This window comes from Pipistrellus kuhlii, unplaced genomic scaffold (genome assembly GCF_014108245.1).
Source record: "Pipistrellus kuhlii isolate mPipKuh1 unplaced genomic scaffold, mPipKuh1.p scaffold_m20_p_2, whole genome shotgun sequence".
NCBI classification, from domain to species: Eukaryota; Metazoa; Chordata; class Mammalia; order Chiroptera; family Vespertilionidae; genus Pipistrellus; species Pipistrellus kuhlii.
In genome coordinates, this window is record NW_023425515.1 from 53480362 (window position 1) to 53497010 (window position 16649).

Sequence of the window (16649 nt, forward strand, 5' to 3'; positions counted from 1 at the left end):
TTCAATACTGTGCAATTTCGTTGTTCAGTGTCTTAAATTAAGTCTTTAACGAGGTCAGTGAAAACCAGTGGGGGGCGAGGGGCAGGAAGAAGGCAGAGTCCATCCTGAAATACAGAGAACTGAGCTCTAACTCCAAGGGGGCCGGCTTTCAGTAATGTGCGGTCTTGTCACGGACAAGACGTTTCACTTCCTAGCGCTTCAGATTTGCGGTGAGTGAAGGGCTTGAGCGATGATGTCTCATTTCCGCACTCTCAGCCTTCGTGAGTTCTCAACTCTCCGCGCCCTTTCACCTCGCCTCTCTGCGCCTGCGCCGAAGAGGCGGGCCAGTGCCGTCCTTTAGTCACTTGTGCGCACGCGTCCTTTTGATCCCTCCCTCTTCCGCGCCCAACTGTCTGAGAGGCAGGACTTCCTGTCCTTCTGGACCGGATGCCGGAAGTACGTGCGAGCGAACCAGCGTTTGCGGAGGTTGGGAGCGTTGAGGGTTCCCGCGCTAGCAGCTGCTTTCCTCTTGCAAGATGCCGGGTCTGGCGGCCGCAAGCCCTGCCCCTCCTGAGACGCAGGAGAAGAAGCCGCTGAAGCCCTGCTGCGCCTGCCCGGAGACCAAGAAGGCGCGCGATGCGTGGTCAGTGCGCGGCCCGGGACGGGGCGGCTGGCGGCCCTGCGCCTCCTCCCCGCGGCGTGGCCCGCTGCACCGCCCGGGGCGGGCCTGCCTGGCCCTGGCTTTGCGGAGCGGCGCTTTCGGGTTTACTGGGGCCCAGGAGGCTTCCGGGTCGGCTGTGCTGCGGCCTGAGCTCGCCGCTCGGGTGGGAAACGGGTGAAGGGTTAGGAGGGAGGTCACATTGACCCCGAGCTCCGTTCACACACTGGTGTTCTCCTAGGAAGGGTTTTTGAACATAACTTTAGGTCGGAAGATGTCGAAATGGATACATTTGCTGCTTGATTTAAAGGAGCTTTAAGTTAATGGAGACATTCCGGTAATGGCTATACCAGGTGGTATGGACTAGTATGAAACATTTAGCAAAACCAAACAGTAATAATTTTCTGGTAATGCCTGCCAGATTTTAGACACAGTAGGACACAAGGTACATTTCTTAACAATACTAAAGCGTCCCTCTTCCCCCCCTAAGGTAGATAATTTAAGCCCGTTTATGTCCGTTAGGTGACATTGTAGTGTTCAGAAGTGTACCTCTAGATTACCACCGTTCCACAAAAGCTTTTGTTTGTTTTCATTTTATACAGCCACTCTTGTGGAACGAATATTATTAGGAATTTCAGATGTGAATGTACACTTCCTTCAACCCCTTTTTGTCCTTACATAAGAAGTAAAGAAATTACAAATGGCATAATGAGGTTAATAAGAGCTGTAGGAGCTCATTGCTTTCTATTAATACTTAGTATTTTGCAAATAACATTGTAGAGGGAGAATTGAAACGGGAAGTTCAAAACAAGTCACCCCAAGATGTGCTTCTGTGATTTGCAGGTGATTTTGAGCTAAAGGCAGTGTTAGCTGTGGCTTCAAGAGAATCTGCCTCCCCCCACACACTGCCCTTCCCCCTTAACTACCTAGAAGAATTTGAATTAGGGGCCTTGCCTATAAGAGATTATCAGAAATAACTTCTTTTGACCTATTTACGGGACAGGACAAACTTCTGAGTATTTATTAAGTATCTGCTTTTTTAAATCCTGCAGTGACCTTTTGAAGCCCCCAAGGCACTTTGTCTCATCCCTAGCTCAGGATGTCTTATATACCTATGTTCCCTTATGTATTAAATTCGATTATTTTCTCTTGCTAGTGTCTCCAGCCTATTGGATTATTAGACAAACCAGAAGAACATTTGTTTTTAACTCCCGCTACATTCATCAGACTATGTTCTGCCTCACTCCACGACACTGTTATACATGCTTATTTACTGCTAATCTGCTTAATGGCTACTTTGTTAGATAACAAGTACATTTTGTTTTGTAGCATTATTGAGAAAGGAGAAGAGCACTGTGGACACCTAATTGAGGCCCACAAGGAGTGCATGAGAGCCCTGGGATTTAAGATATGAAATGGTGAGCATGGTTCTCCCTGATGGGGAAGGTAATACATAGGCTTATTGCTTCAGATGTCTCTATTGCTTTATAGATTTAGCAGTCATTGGGCAACATTGTATCTGAAAGGTAGTTGACCTGATTAATCTAACACACTGAAGTAGCACTAAAAAATAACTTTTCAGTTAGTAGTGCTAAAAATTGAGAGGTATTTGATGGATTTGGAAAGGGAAGAATTTAGCTTTTAAGAAGGGGCTTGACAAGGAATCATGGCTTAGGGATTTCACTATATTTTGGTGTTCAACTTAAAGGAACTATAGGAAAAACATTCTCTATTCCTTGTTTCTAATGTTGTGAGTCTTTAATAAGTGCTTTTAAACAGAGTGGGCAACACATGAAGTATTGCTTTCTGCAAAACAAAAATGGAATTTTTGCTATATCTCTTTTGTACTGCACTTTATTCTAATAACTAACCTATTGTATGCCATAAGCATCTATACGCAAGCGGCAGACCTTCCCCACACACCATGCAGGTCTATAAAAAAAATGTTTTCCCTAAGTGGCAGCCCTGACCAATTTTAAAATCATTTTTCCTGAGAGTTTTCAGCTAAAAATATTCAAAAACACTCGAATTATGAATAATATATTTATTTTTATAATACTCATTGCAAAATTGATTTTTTTAAATTAAATTTAAAATATTGTGTGTGGGGATGGTTTTCGTTTTGGATGTGTGGCAGTTAACTGGTTAAAACTCAGACCATATTTTGAAGAACTTTGAATCTAAATTTTATTTTATTTTATTTTTTGATTTTTTTTTTAATCTAAATTTTAATACTGAAGGGAACCTTAATAAATGATTTTTCTTTCATTTGGAAGTTCTTCCTTCAGGTAGCAACTTGACTCACTCCCTCACTTTATTCAGATCTCTGTTTAAATACTTCCTTTTTGGAGAGGCTTTTCCTTAACATTCCATCTAAAATAGCATCCCTTACCTGGTTGGCAGGCTCAGTGGTTGAGTGTTGACCTATGAACAAGGAGGTCATGGGTTTGATTCCCAGTCAGGGCACATGCCCCAGTTGTGGGCTTGATTCCCAGTAAGGGATGTACAGGTTTCTATCTCTCCCTTCCTCTCTGAAATCAATAAAAATATATTTATAAATAAATAAACATCCCTCCCTCATCACTGTATCCTAGCCCTGTCCAAGAGAACTTTCTGTGATAACGAAAGCGTCCTGTACTTGCACTCTCCAGTATGGTAGCCACTAGCCATATGTGGCTGTTGAACCCTTGATATGTGAGTAGTAAAACTGAGTATATTTTTAGTTTTATCTAATAGCCACATGAGCTAGTGGCTACTTTATTCTTAATACCATTTCCTGCATATTATGTATGTATTTATCATCAGCTTTGTTTTACTCCAACTAGAATATGATCTCTGAGATAGTAGGAACAGTGAAGTCAAAAAGACTTGCTGAAGTTGAGTGGATAGATGGTGGAATTTCACTCACTGTCACATCCCCAGGACCTAAGACATAGTAGGTGTTCATTGGAGGATTGTTATTAAATGAATAAATAAATGAAATTAAGTCCTGTAAGTATGAAATGATTCCAGAGGTGGGTTAGCAGAATCAGAACTGGAACCTGTCTCCAGGCAGACTCCCTCTGCTTTGTGCCCCCCTGCCCTGGGCTTTCCACATCACACCACCACTTTTAATAATAGCTGAGAGATAATGCCGAGACCACATACCAATATAACAGTAATAGAGAGCCTGGCTTCTCTCCCTATCACCTCTTTCCTGCCTGTTTAGAATTGCACATATGGCCACTGTTCCTCATTGAGCTATAAAAAAGGAGGGTAAGGAACTTGTCCCAAGCTGATAAGAATCACTGTATAGTGGGAACTTGTCCCAAGCTGATAAGAATCACTGTATAGTGGAAAAACAGTCCAGGCTGTAAATGCTCGGGCTTAATTTTGGTTCTCCTGCTGTCTAGTATGTTTTACTTCAGCTACATCCTCTTTGGACTTTACTTTTTGTTTTGTTAATCCTAACCCAAGGAAATATATATGTGTGTGTGTGTGTGTGTGTGTGTATATTATTATTATTTTTTTTTAGAGCGAGTGTGTGTGTGTGTGTGTGTATTATTTTTTTTTTTTTTAGAGCGAGTGGAAAGAAGGGACGGAGGGATAGGGAGAGACAGAGAGACATCGATTGGTTGCCTCCCATATATGCCTTGACTGGTACTGGGGATTGAGTCTGCAACACAGGTACATGCCCTTGACTGGGAATCAAACCCGAGATCTTTCCGAGCTTGAGCTGACACCACTGAGAGTAACACTGGACAGGGCTGGACTTTACTTTTTCTTTATAAAAAGAGAACCATAATACATTTTTTTTAATTTAAATATGTTATGATATATCTACTCTATATATGAGATACTTAAGTGACTTTTAGATTAGATGATTCCTGGTGAACCATTTTGTAAAATAAGTAAGTTTGAGTAGGGGTTGTGTTCTTAAAAGTATAAATATACCTATTGATGATTTTTAAAGAATCTCAGCACGTGGGAGCAGATAGGATGGGGGCTGTGGCAGGAGGGGCCAGGTGTGGGCGAGGATGATGGGCTGAGACCCGCCCTTGTGCCCACTGCAACCTCGAGGCCCACAGTTCCTTTCAAGGTGCACGAATTCATGGACTGGGCCCTAGTTTGTCTATAAAAGAAAATACAAGAGCTTTGGACTTAGAAGATCTGGTGTTTAACTGGTTGCATGGTCTTGGGCAGTCCTTAACTTTCTGAACTTCAGTTTCCTCATCTGTAAAGCAGAGATAATAATAATGACCAAACTACTTTATAGAGTAATTGTGATGATTCAATGATATATGTATGAATAGGCTTTGTAAACTTGTCAAGTAGAAACCAGAGAAGAATATTTTGTATCTTGGGAGTTGTGGATAGCAAACCTTCAGTTGAAGTCTGTTGAATATGTGACCTAATGTATTTTTGATATCTGGTTAGAAGAACAATCTGAATCCATGTAGGCCCTTCTAAGAATTCAGGAGAGGGCTCTTCTAAGAAGTTTTGGAAGAGGGACAGGTGTCCTGTTTCCCTGGCCCCCCTGGAGAAATGGAGGAACAGTGAAGTTGAGTGGATAGATGATGGAATTAAAACTAGAGTCTAGATCTCATTTATTTTTTTTAATCCTCGCTTGATATTTTTTCATTGCAACCTTTTTTGTATACAGGATGTCACTTCAACCAACTGAACCACTGGGTAGGGCAAATTATACTCCTTGCACTAAATGAGGCTTTATTGCCAACATTTCACTTTCAGGATTGTGTATAGTCTTGATTAATAATATGAGAACTTCATTATGATGCTAATTAGACCTATTGTTGAAATGCATATGTATATAACCAGATCATTGGCTGTAGGGTAAAATCCAACATTGCTATCTGCATTGTTATAAAATTAACTTAACTGAATTCATACATCTCAGACAGGCCACATTTTTCTGACAGTAGCTTCAAGGGAAAAATATTTTTGCAAACTTAGGTCTTCCCAGTAATGAGTTTGAATATTCCAAATTCAAAAACCTTAGTAGGTATTAATATTAATATTAATATTCTAAATAATGTAGGTCTTAATTATACCTTCTTAATGTAGGTTGGAACTTAATATAACAGTAGGCTGTATTCAACCAGGGGTGTAATTTATAATCTCCTGCTGAGGCATATTTTCCTAAACTCACAAGCTTGGGTCCCAGTCTGTACCTGTTAGCTCAGAAACTCCTAGATAATATTCAAGTGTGCCCCTCTTTAACAACTAGTGGCTTAAGCTGAAGGGATAATTCTAAATAAAACTATTGAAAGATTTAATAGTACTAAAAGCTGAGGCTCAAAAACTACTCTTAAGAAAAATTAGGTGTGTGATGGTGATTCTCAACACTTCCTTCTGTCTTAGGACTGCTGCTTTCACTGAAAGGGGAACTAGAGGAACCTAGAACCTGCTAAAAAAAAATGTAAAGAGAAAATAGCTAGTATTCTTTCTGCCTTTAGGATTCAGAAGGAACTTGAAGAACTCACTTAGAGGGCTAAAGCCATTGAAATAAATTAGAGGATTACCATTTAGTGGTAGTGATAATATTTATTAAGTTTAACTGAACTTAATAGTAGGATGAAATATACTTAAAATATGCTGATTTCATACGCACATACATGCAACTGATAATGTATGAGAATATGATTCTGAGACAAAACTAGGAAAAGGGTTATTTCTGCTATTCAAACATTTAGTTATTCAATAGATATTTATTGTTTAAGACCCTAAAAAAAAAAAAAATGCCAAGATGAGAAAAACAGGATCTCTTCTGCCAAGAACTTACACCCAAAGATATAACCAAATGGTTTCCATATGTGAAATGAGGTAACAGTGTTTGCTATGGACTGCTATTGAATGTTGAATAGCTTCATTTTTGGTTATTTTTCCTGCTCAAACCTTTCCCTTAACTGTATTTGTCCTTAGAGACTTTTAGAAAATTGAGAATTTAGATATTTTATTGTTGATGAGGCTTATCTTTTCTAAACCAAATACAGGGAATAGCTAGATGAGGGAAACTTGCATTAGACTTGAAGAGTTGGTAGCCCTAATTACTTAGTTACCTTTTTAGCATTATTCTCTGTCTTCTGGGATAAGGATTGGGGGTATAGGAGTGGAGGTCGGTGGGAGCTATCTGGAGAGAAGCCTGGTACTGGCTGATTAGACCTGCTACCCTCTTTTTTATTTTACTCTCCCTTTTTGTTCTTTACAAATGGATTTCAAAAGGGTTACCCTTATTTTGCCTTTGGAATGAAGTTAGTAACTTTCCACAGGAAGTGCCTTGTATGTAGAGCTGAACTTATGCCTTTTGCTTTGTACATCTTTGCCAAACATCCTTGAATCAGTAAGGAGGAGTTTGCAAGTCTCTTTTGAGTATCTGTAAAAATAAACTGCCTTAGCCTTTTGGGGAAAACATTTTTGAGAAAATGTGTAGTTTTACTTCAACAAAGACTTCTAAAGATTAAACTGTGATGGATTGAACAGTTTTAGTGATGTTTTTTAGTTAGGCAAAACTAGAATTTTTAAATGTGAATCTTTTATTCCATGACTGGTTTAGGATAATTGTGGCATTTGGTTAACAGTACTTACCTGAGTTCCCTAACTCCATAGGTCTGGCATGATGTTTGAAATCCGACTTTCTAAAATAAATCTTTTTCTATAGGTGGTCTGCTCTGTGAATGAATAATTCCTGAAGAATGAAGATAATTTAATAATTTGGAAAGTTCTTTAATGAACTTTCATAAATGGTAAAAGTATAATTTATTAAAAAAAAAAAAAAAAAAAGGAAATTCCCTGGTTAAAAATCATGTGTGTTTCTTTCTGTGTTCCTCACATCGTCACATGTTTACTTGCTTATTTATATTAAAGCATGTAGAATAAACAAATCTTGTAATATAAATTTCTTACATTGTGTCATTCTGGGAACTCTGGGCTGTTATGGGATTGAAATAAGGCCACTGGAGTCAAAATAAGACCATCGGAGGCTGCTAATTGATTAAAAAAGCAGGCAAGGATTTATTGAATGGGCCAGGACGGCTGCAAGAACACTACTCACAGGTGGAGTCCACACTCACGACTGCTCCATTTCAAGTATAGGCAGTCCTTTTTAAAGGTCCAAACCACAAAAATTTTCCTTTGTTCTAAATTCTAAATTTTAAAGGCTAGGAATAGCCCACAGGGTCATCCTGCTGGAGGTTGGAATGTGGACCTATCTTGCAATAGCAGATAGTACAGAAGCAGAACTGAGCCAAGTTAATCTCTAAAGGTTATCTGCAGTTTCAACTTCTGGAGCTACTGAGTCAGTGGGAATTAATCTCCTGTGGTCCTGGTCCACAGGCACAGGAAAATTCCTTAGCCTCTAGGTCTCAATCTGTTTAAGCAAGTAAGTGAGTACAGAAGCCAGAATAGCAGGGTTAAAGTCCAAACAGTTTTTACCTAAGTATGGTTGCTACCATACTTCATGGGCATTTGTTGCAAACACTGATGTCATCCAATGAAATCATCAAAATCAGTACATGGAAATAAAAAATAACCCTTTACCAATTTGGAATGAGGATGGTAGCCATTATCATCTCACTTAAAGTTTCGTATTTTTAACTTTCTTAAAGGCAAGAACTAGACAAGCCTTCAATCTTGATATTTATTTACTTATGTTGTTTGTTTTTTGTTAATCCTCATCCAAGGATATTTTTTTCATTGATTTTTAGAGAGAGTGGAAGGGAAAGATAGAGACAGAAACTTCAGTGTGAGAGAGAGACATTGATTGGTTGCCTCCTACAAGCGCCCCGATGGGCCAAGGATTGAGTGCAGCAGAGGTGCATGCCCTTGATCAGAATCAAACCTGCAGTCCTGTCGAGGGCCGATACTCATTGCTCTGTGCTCTAATCTCTGAGAAAGCTGGCTAACACCAGTCTTAATATTTTAAATTCATATTGTTGTTCATTATTTTCTCTTTTGGGAAAGTAAGTTTTGGAGCACATTAGGATTCCTTGGCTTGAAAGATCTCAATTGCTTGATGCTGCGACCTTCGCAGTGAGTTCAGGATGACTTGCAGGAGGGCCAAGGACACAATGAGTACACTTTACAAGAATTATGAAGGCATTGGGGGGGAAGGGGGGCAGCTAGAAACCTCTTGCATGAAGAGGGACACTGAGTCTAGGTCCTGCCTGCATTTATTCACTTTGAATACACATTTGCACTGTAGCAATGCATCAGGCGGATCAAAGGTAAAGTTTGGTCAACAATGTAAGAATTATCAGGTTAGGAAATCACTTCCAGCCATGGCAGTCACAGCAGGAGCAATCTTGTGCTGATACAGGCCCTGCTGGGATCAAGGTCCATTGGCCTTCCAATGTCTCCTTTGCACTTTCATGCAGATGCTTGTTATGCTTTGGCCTCTGGCAGCTTGACATAACCTGTGTATGGCTACTTTTTTTTTTTTTTAAGGTATTTTTATTGATTTCAGACAGGAAGGGAGAGAGCTAGAAACATCAATAAGAGTCATTGATTGGCTGCCTCCACGCCCTCCACTGGGGATCGAGCCTGCAACTTGGGCATGTGCCTTGACCAGGAATCAACCATGACCTCTTGGTTCATAGGTTGATGATCAACCACCACCCAGGATGGAGCCCTGGCAGGTGATTATCCAGGCTGCTTGAATATGTGCTGGGACTGCAAAAATTAATATCAACCAGTGTTAATTTTTTATGTATGCTGTTTCTATGTGTTTATATATTTTTTAAAACATTTTTCTAAGGTACACATTTTTAATGAGATTGTAATAATTGCCTTTTCCCCTTTATACATTTTACCATAAATTAAGTAGTATTATGATATAATTTGTGTTGGCTATGTGTAAATCCATTCTGTGGTTTATTTAACCAGTTTTCTATTGTTTGTACATTTATTAATTCTTTTATAAATTGCTTGCTCTATGTCAGATACCATTCTAGGAATTGGGTCTTAGTCTTGAATAGACTATATACCAAATACCTAAATTATTTCTGATTTCTTTTTTGGGGGGTGGGGGGCGGATATTTTGTTTGTTGGTTTTATGGAAACAGGAAGAAATCATGTGAAATTCCACCAGTCTATTTCCTAGGAAAGTTTTTTTTAAAAATATTTTTATTGATTTTTTTTTTTTTTTTAATAGAGAAGAAGAGAGAGGGATAGAGAGTTAGAAACATCGATGAGAGAGAATCATCGATCAGCTGCCTCTTGCACACCTACCGGGATGTGCCCGGAACCTAGGTACATTCCCTTGACTGGAATAGAACCTGGGACCTTTCAGTCTGCAGGCCGACGGTCTATCCATTGAGCCAAACCGGTTTTGGCCTAAGAAAGTCTTCACAAATATCTTTTACTTTAGCCAAGTTGGGGCCAGAGGCTGTGTACATTTTCAAGGCTTTTAGTACTGCCTGACCTCTAGAAAGGGGTATCCACTTGTAACTTAGTATCTGAGGATGCCTATTTCCTTAAACTCTTGGCAAGGTTAATATTTTTGAACCTTTGTCAGATCTGCTCATCTGATTAGTAAAGGAACTAAAGCAGCAGTCGCCAGCCTTTCGGACCTCACAGACCAACCACCGGTTGGCACCCACTGAACTAAAGCACTCTTCTTGACATTTGCCAGAGTTAAAAACACATTTTACAAGACCAAGTGCTTAAGTCTTCCCTAGTGCTTAGTCTTCCCAAAGATTATGTGCAGTATTCTACTAAGAGGTGTCACCACAGTAAGTTGAAAAATGAACTTAGCTTTCTAGTAAGTGATTACCACATTCTGATGTATGGCCAAGCCTCTGCTATTCACAATAATCCCCAAACTCTTAAAAAAGATATACTCAACTATTCCGTAATTACTTCTCTTTGTCTAACTTTTAACTGTTTGACATGAAGGATTGATGAGAACAGGACCATGTCTCTAGGCCAGTGGTTGGCAAACTTATTAGTCAACAGAGCCAAATATCAACAGTACAACGATTGAAATTTCTTTTGAGAGCCAAATTTTTTAAACTTAAACTTCTTTTAATGCCACTTCTTCAGAATAGACTCGCCCAGGCCATGGTATTTTGTGGAAGAGCCACACTCAAGGGTCCAAAGAGCCTCATGTGGCTCAGGAACCACGGTTTGCCAACCACTGCCCTAGGCAAAAACCTATCTTAGGATAACTACACCTTCCACAGGTCTGATGTGGGGGTGATGAAAAACTATAACCCTGATTTTACATTTAAAATGAGAGGTTTAGGAAATTGCTCTGTTCAAATATCTGGTGACCTAGAGATGTTTCTTGATCTTGAGAGTTGAGGCCCAAGTTGTTTCCCGTACCAGGTATCTAATGTAAACATAGTCATAAGTTCATTCAATCTGTACATATTTTGTGAAGGCCTTATGTGCAAGGAGCTGTCCTAAGTGTTGAGTATTCATGTGTGAATCACGTATATCTTGTCCTCAATGAGATGAGAGGCTATTTTTACTGAGGATATACATTATGCCAACTATGTGCTAAGTAGTGAACAAAGCTTAGTAAGACATGGACCCTGCTCTCAAAAGAGCTTATAGTCTAGTGGGTATCCTATATAATAAAAGCATAATATGCTAAGTGTCTGGGTCCGTTCAACCAATCAAAGCGTAATATGCTAATGATATTCTAAAGCCGCTCAACCTCTCACTATGATGTGCATTGACCTCCAGGGGTCAGACTCTCTGGCTGGTAAGTTAGCTTGCTGCTGGGGTCCAGCCAATTGGGACTGAGCAAGGTGGGCCAGACATGCCCTAAAGCCCTTCCGTGGCTGGCCAACCTCCCCAATCCCTCCCAGACCCTGGTCATGCGCTGGTGAGGTCCCTCAGCCTGGCCTGCTCCCTCTTGCAATCCAGGACCCCTCAGGAGATGTCAGAGAATGGGTTTCAGCCTGATCCCGCTCCACGAAGGATCAGTGTGGATGATTTAAAATATCAGATGGCAATCATCTTTCTTTCATCTATTTATTTTTTTAAATCATCCACGAAGGATGAGTGCTGCTCAGCCAGAAGGCAGGCTCATGGCTGGCAAGTGCAGCAGCAGCAGTGGCAGGAGCCTCCTGCCTCCGAGGCAGTCGGACATCCCCCGAGGGCTCCTGGACTCCAAGAGGGTGCAGGCTGGGCCGAGGGACACCCCCCCTCCAGTGCACAAATTTTGTGCACCAGGCCTTCAGTGTGTATACTATTGTAGTATAAGCAATAAAAATATGAAGTTGAATTTTGAATACACTGATGTTTCTATTTCTCCCTTCCTCTCTGAAATTAAAAAATATATATATTTTTAAGTAAATTACAAAAAAACTGCTAGCTGATAAAGGAAAACTCACATAGCTGGAAGTCCATTGCAAGTTCTGCATACAATAATAGAGGCTCAATGATTCCTTCTAGGACAAGTTATTTTTTATCTCAGACCTCTCCCTTTTTGGACTGATTAAGCCAATCATATATTTTATTGTTAAAGTCTTGCAGAAGAGAGAAACCATTCCTAAAGCACGAGTTCCCTCCTGTAAGTCTGATTGAGCCAAATTAGGTTTATTTGTATTTTTATGAACCAAGAATAGTTGTCAGCAGAACGCCTTATGCTGATTGGCTTAAACAAAACTCCCACTCCCTCTCTTGGATCCATGTATAATTTAGATATCACAACAAAACTGGAGTTCTGTTACAAGGAAGAAGAGGTAAATGGATAGTGAGCAATTGTCCAATTTGCCACTAAAACATCTTGTTTTCTCAACAACCAAGTTATCCTGAAAGATCAAATTGAGTCTAGAGGCGCAATTCCTCATATTTAACATTTTGAGAGGAAAACATTGATAGAACATAAGTAGTCTGCTGCCCAGTTTTCATATAATAAGATAGTCCTGTCCAGAGAACCTTTCCCTGAAGAGCGGTCCTTACGGAAATCCTCAAGGGGACCTGAACCTGGAGACATTCAACTGCAAACACCAGGGTACCAGCTGCATCTTGATGTCGGGAGGTTGCACGTTCCAGGTTTGAGATAATGGCTCACTTTCAAGAATGGAGGCCTGTCTGTTTTTCTATTCTTTACCCTTCTCGCCCTTAGGCATATCATATCTCATGGCTATGGTAACTTCAAGCAAGCATTACATCATCACATAACTATTCAAGCCAGGATGAGAGTTATGCTTCCTTACTGTCTGCCCAGGCATCTGCTTTTTCCCAGAAACTCCCCCATGCACTCCCTCTTCTCTTACTGGTCACATGCCTACCCTTAAACCTGTTGCCATCCAGGGGAAAGGGATCTCATGCTTGGCTTTGGCCAGTCTTACTTCAGGTCCTGGCAACTGGGGGAGAAGCCCATCTTCCTTAACAAATTGCGGAAGCAAAATCAGACTTCCATAAATTAAGGAGATTATGGTTGCTGTAGGAAATACAACAAGTCTAAGACCAACTTGGCAGTATGTGTCCAAAGGCCTTGTTCTATTTTAATGTCTATATTAGGGAAGCATTAATCTCAAGTGCAGGGTATCTCAAATTCTGGGTGGTGAGGAATCAGCTTTAATGGTTTCAGTTCACAGACTGATATTAGGAAAGTGAAATTAAAAAACAACAACAACAAAAAAACACTACAAGGGCCCCACATTTATTTTTTTTTTTATTAAACTCAAAAGTCACAGGTTTCTCTTGTCAAATTTTCTATAAAAATGTCTAAATACTATTCATTTCTGTTCCCATCTCATCATGGAGCAGTAACAGTTTGCAGTCATGACCCCAGTTGGCAGAGCACTACGCTGAACTTCATACTCTGGCCCCTGCTTGCCTCTCCTGCCTGCCTTTGATTCACCTACAGCAAGCTGTTCTCTGTTACCAGAAATATGCCTTGTGTTTTCGTTTTACTTCTGGACTTGACTTCACATTCTGTTCTTCCTTCCTGGAATGCCTTACCCCAGCGGGGGAGCACCTAGTCATCTTTTTAGACCAGCTTAAATGTCACCTTCCTTTCCATCTTTGCTCCCCTGTCAGTGCTTCCTTTGAGTCCTGAGTGTACTCATTTTATTGAATTGCTGTTATTCATAGGTCAGCTGCCCTCACCAGAACAGAAGTTCCCTGAAGGTGATAATTGTCTTGCTCATATTTATATCCCCTGTTCTTGGAGCACATCCTTTTCCCTAAATAAATGTTTATTGAATTGAGTCCACTCAACAAATAATGTCTCTCTCTTGTTATTCTCCCCCAAATATTTTCTATTGTGCTTCTGCCTGCATGTTTATGTATTTCCTTATAAGAACACACCATTGTGACACAAATTCTTCTTTTTGTCTTTCATCAAATCTGGGTTTAAAAACAAGATACAACTTTCCATTGTATATTCCCATCATGGGTCCTTTGCATCAATGTCACTGTCCCCGAAAGCAATGTGTGGGTTTCTGAACCCACAGTGCACTCCAGCAGCATAGCATGTTCCTGTAGCAATACATGTCAATTCCCAAAAGCACCTAGCAAGGTGGTACAGCACAGAGAACATACAGTTTAGAGTCACAGTCCTTGCTCATATACCAGCTCTGTGGCCTTGGGCAAGTTCCTTAGCTTCTCTGAGCCCGTTTCTTTCACTAAAAAAAAAAAAAAGTATGCAGTGACATGAAACAATAGTGGCTTGGTAAATGTTAGTCCCCTCTGCTCAGATGGGCACATGTGTGGATTGATAGGATCGCAGGCTGAGAACAGTAGCCAATGGGTTTGCCTGTCTCTTTAACGTGTCGGGGCCAGCCTACAGTTCAGGCTTGCTGAGAAAAACGACCGGCTTTGAAATTCTATCTTTGGCAGAGTGTCCTTGGTCACTTCTCTGTTCCTGTGTTTCTGATTTCCTTACTTGCAGCTGGCAGGGACCACTGCATTGGCAGCTCCAGGGGTGCATGACTAAGTGGAGGGGGCAGCAGCTGCTGCCTATCAGGAGGTGGGTGGTTGGGTTGGGAGGCAGGCAAACAAGCAGCATGTGGAAATTCCCCCAACTCCACCACTCGAATGACATCACGATCTAAACCTTTGCTGCGAGAGGGGCTCCAGGGCAGGCCTTTCCTTCTCCAGGCATTCTACCTCTTTTCTTTTACCACTGATTCTCCTGTTTAGAAAGGAGTATTGGAATATGATGCACGTTTGTTGATTTAATTAAATAAGAAAAAATTGATGTCCTTCAACATGCCATGCATTTCCACACTTCTGTGCCTCACTTTTGCTGTTCTCATCTCTAGAAACACTTCTACCTCTACCTCCCTGAATAATTCAACCCTTACACCGGGAATCAATTGTTAGTTCTTATATCTTCCTTCCTGTAGGCCACCCTTTCCTCTAGACTGCTATTTCTTTTTACATTTACCTTAGTTGTTGTGCATTACACATTGAATTACCCTTGTTGTTTTTCCCCAATTACAGTTGACATTCAATATTATTCTGTATTAGTTTCAGGTGTACGCTTAGTGGTTACACTATTGTTCTTTACAGAGAAGTCCCCTCAATATTTCCAGTACCCATCTGGCACCATACAGTTATTATAATACTAGAGGCCTGGCACACGAAATTTGTGCACTTGGTTGGGGGGGCCTCTCAGCCCAGCCTGAGCCCTCTCGCAGTCTGGGAGCCCTCGGGGGATGTCTGACTGATGGCTTAGGCATGCTCCCTGCCGTTGGACATCCTTAGCGCTGCTGTGGAGGTGGGAGAAGCTCCTGCCACCACTGCTGCATTCACCAGAGCCCAGCTTCTGGCCCCTGGTGATTAGGGCATGTCATAGCAGCTGGTCGTTGTGCTGTTTGGTCGATTTGCATGTTAGCCTTTTATTACATAGGATTATTGACTATATTCCCTGTGCTGTCCTTTACATCCCCATGACTATTTTGTAACTACCAATTTGTATTTCTCAATCCCTTCTCCTTTTTCATCTAGCCCCCACCCCCTTTCCCTCAGGCAACCATCAATCTGTTCTCTGTATCAATGAATCTGTTTCTATTTTGTTTGTTTAGTTTGTTTTTAGATTCCACATATAAGTGAAATCATATGTATTTGTCTTGCCCTATCTGACTTATTTAACAGCATAATACTCTCTAAGTCCACCCATGCTGTCGCAAATGGTTAAGATTTTATTCTTTCTTATGGCCAAGTAACATTACATTATATATTATATAATATATATACACATATACATATATGTATATATGTATATGTATGTATATATATCACAGTTTGTTTTTTTTATTCACTTCTCTATTGATGGAATCACCCTTCCTTTCGAGGTATCTTTCCCTTGATAAAGTGAAAGTTCTTGAGAATCTTAGATGCTCTAGGTGCTTGGCCATAATAAGTACTCATGTTGAGTTGAAAACCTCTACTCCTCAGCTTATTTGCCAATTTCTAATTCCTCACTAATTATTGCTAGGTTATTAGCAGTATAATAAAAGTCCATGTAGATTGAGCACTTGAATAGTTCTGGAAGATACTGGGTCCCCCTAATCCCCAGCCCATACCTCAGGGGCAATAGGATTAATAGAAGTAAAGGTTAACCAGAAGCAAGGGGGGAAATCAAGGAGTCATTTGGAAGCCAGAAGAACATTTCATAGTATAATGTTTAAATTTTCCAGATTTATTTCTTGCTGACTCAAAGTAGACCCCAGGTTCATCCAGAAGTTCCTTGGGCATTATCAGACTTTTTAGGGTGAGTGTGGGGTTGGGAGTCGTGGATCTAGTCCTACATTTTCATTTACAGTGCAAACTACATGGGACACAGCAGTAAGTCTGGTAGACTTGGGTTCAAATCCTGATTCTGCCACTTACATGCTGCTTGTGGGAACTTGTTACCTTTCTGAGCCTCAGTTTCTCTCCGAGCTAGAAGGAGGAGAATATTTTTGGGGTTGTTGTAATGCCAAAATAACATTTGTGTAAAGTCCCTAATCTAGGTCTGGCACGCCACAGGTGTTTAACAGGTGATAGTTATTACCTTTGCAAATGCTAGGGTGGGTAGGGTGAGGGTTCGAGCAGGTACCACCATTGC

General features: G+C 40.7%; 1 protein-coding gene and 1 long non-coding RNA gene across 4 annotated transcripts; one reads left to right on the plus strand and one right to left on the minus strand.

The window, feature by feature from the left end:
- The first annotated feature begins 410 nt into the window (after positions 1 to 410).
- LOC118723279 (cytochrome c oxidase copper chaperone) lies at positions 411 to 7528 on the plus strand. Of its 3 annotated transcripts, XM_045583968.1 has the most exons (4): positions 411 to 622; positions 1967 to 2055; positions 2633 to 2668; positions 7296 to 7528. In XM_045583968.1, exons 1-2 carry the CDS (start codon positions 516 to 518, stop codon positions 2049 to 2051), a joined length of 192 nt encoding a protein of 63 aa, XP_045439924.1. In that variant the 5' UTR covers positions 411 to 515; the 3' UTR covers positions 2052 to 2055; positions 2633 to 2668; positions 7296 to 7528. The 3 variants fall into 3 exon arrangements, with proteins under 3 accessions (XP_045439924.1, XP_036301374.1, XP_036301373.1); XM_036445481.2 differs by lacking the exon at positions 2633 to 2668 and having other exon boundaries at positions 1967 to 2083; XM_036445480.2 differs by lacking the exon at positions 2633 to 2668 and having other exon boundaries at positions 413 to 622.
- LOC118723280 lies at positions 3852 to 9539 on the minus strand. Its single transcript, XR_004989206.1, has 3 exons — positions 9248 to 9539; positions 5544 to 5549; positions 3852 to 3862 (listed from the first exon to the last, which is right to left on the minus strand). It is a non-coding gene; the product is annotated as an uncharacterized LOC118723280 (long non-coding RNA).
- Positions 9540 to 16649: the final 7110 nt, after the last annotated feature.

What these genes read in the sequence shown, in the direction of transcription:
- LOC118723279 (XM_036445481.2), top strand. Translation starts at nt 516, where the DNA reads ATGCCGGGTCTGGCGGCCGCAAGCCCTGCCCCTCCTGAGACGCAGGAG. An exon ending in AAGAAGGCGCGCGATGCGTG is followed by an intron (nt 623 to 1,966) that starts GTCAGTGCGCGG and finishes TTTGTTTTGTAG; the next exon opens with CATTATTGAGAAAGGAGAAG.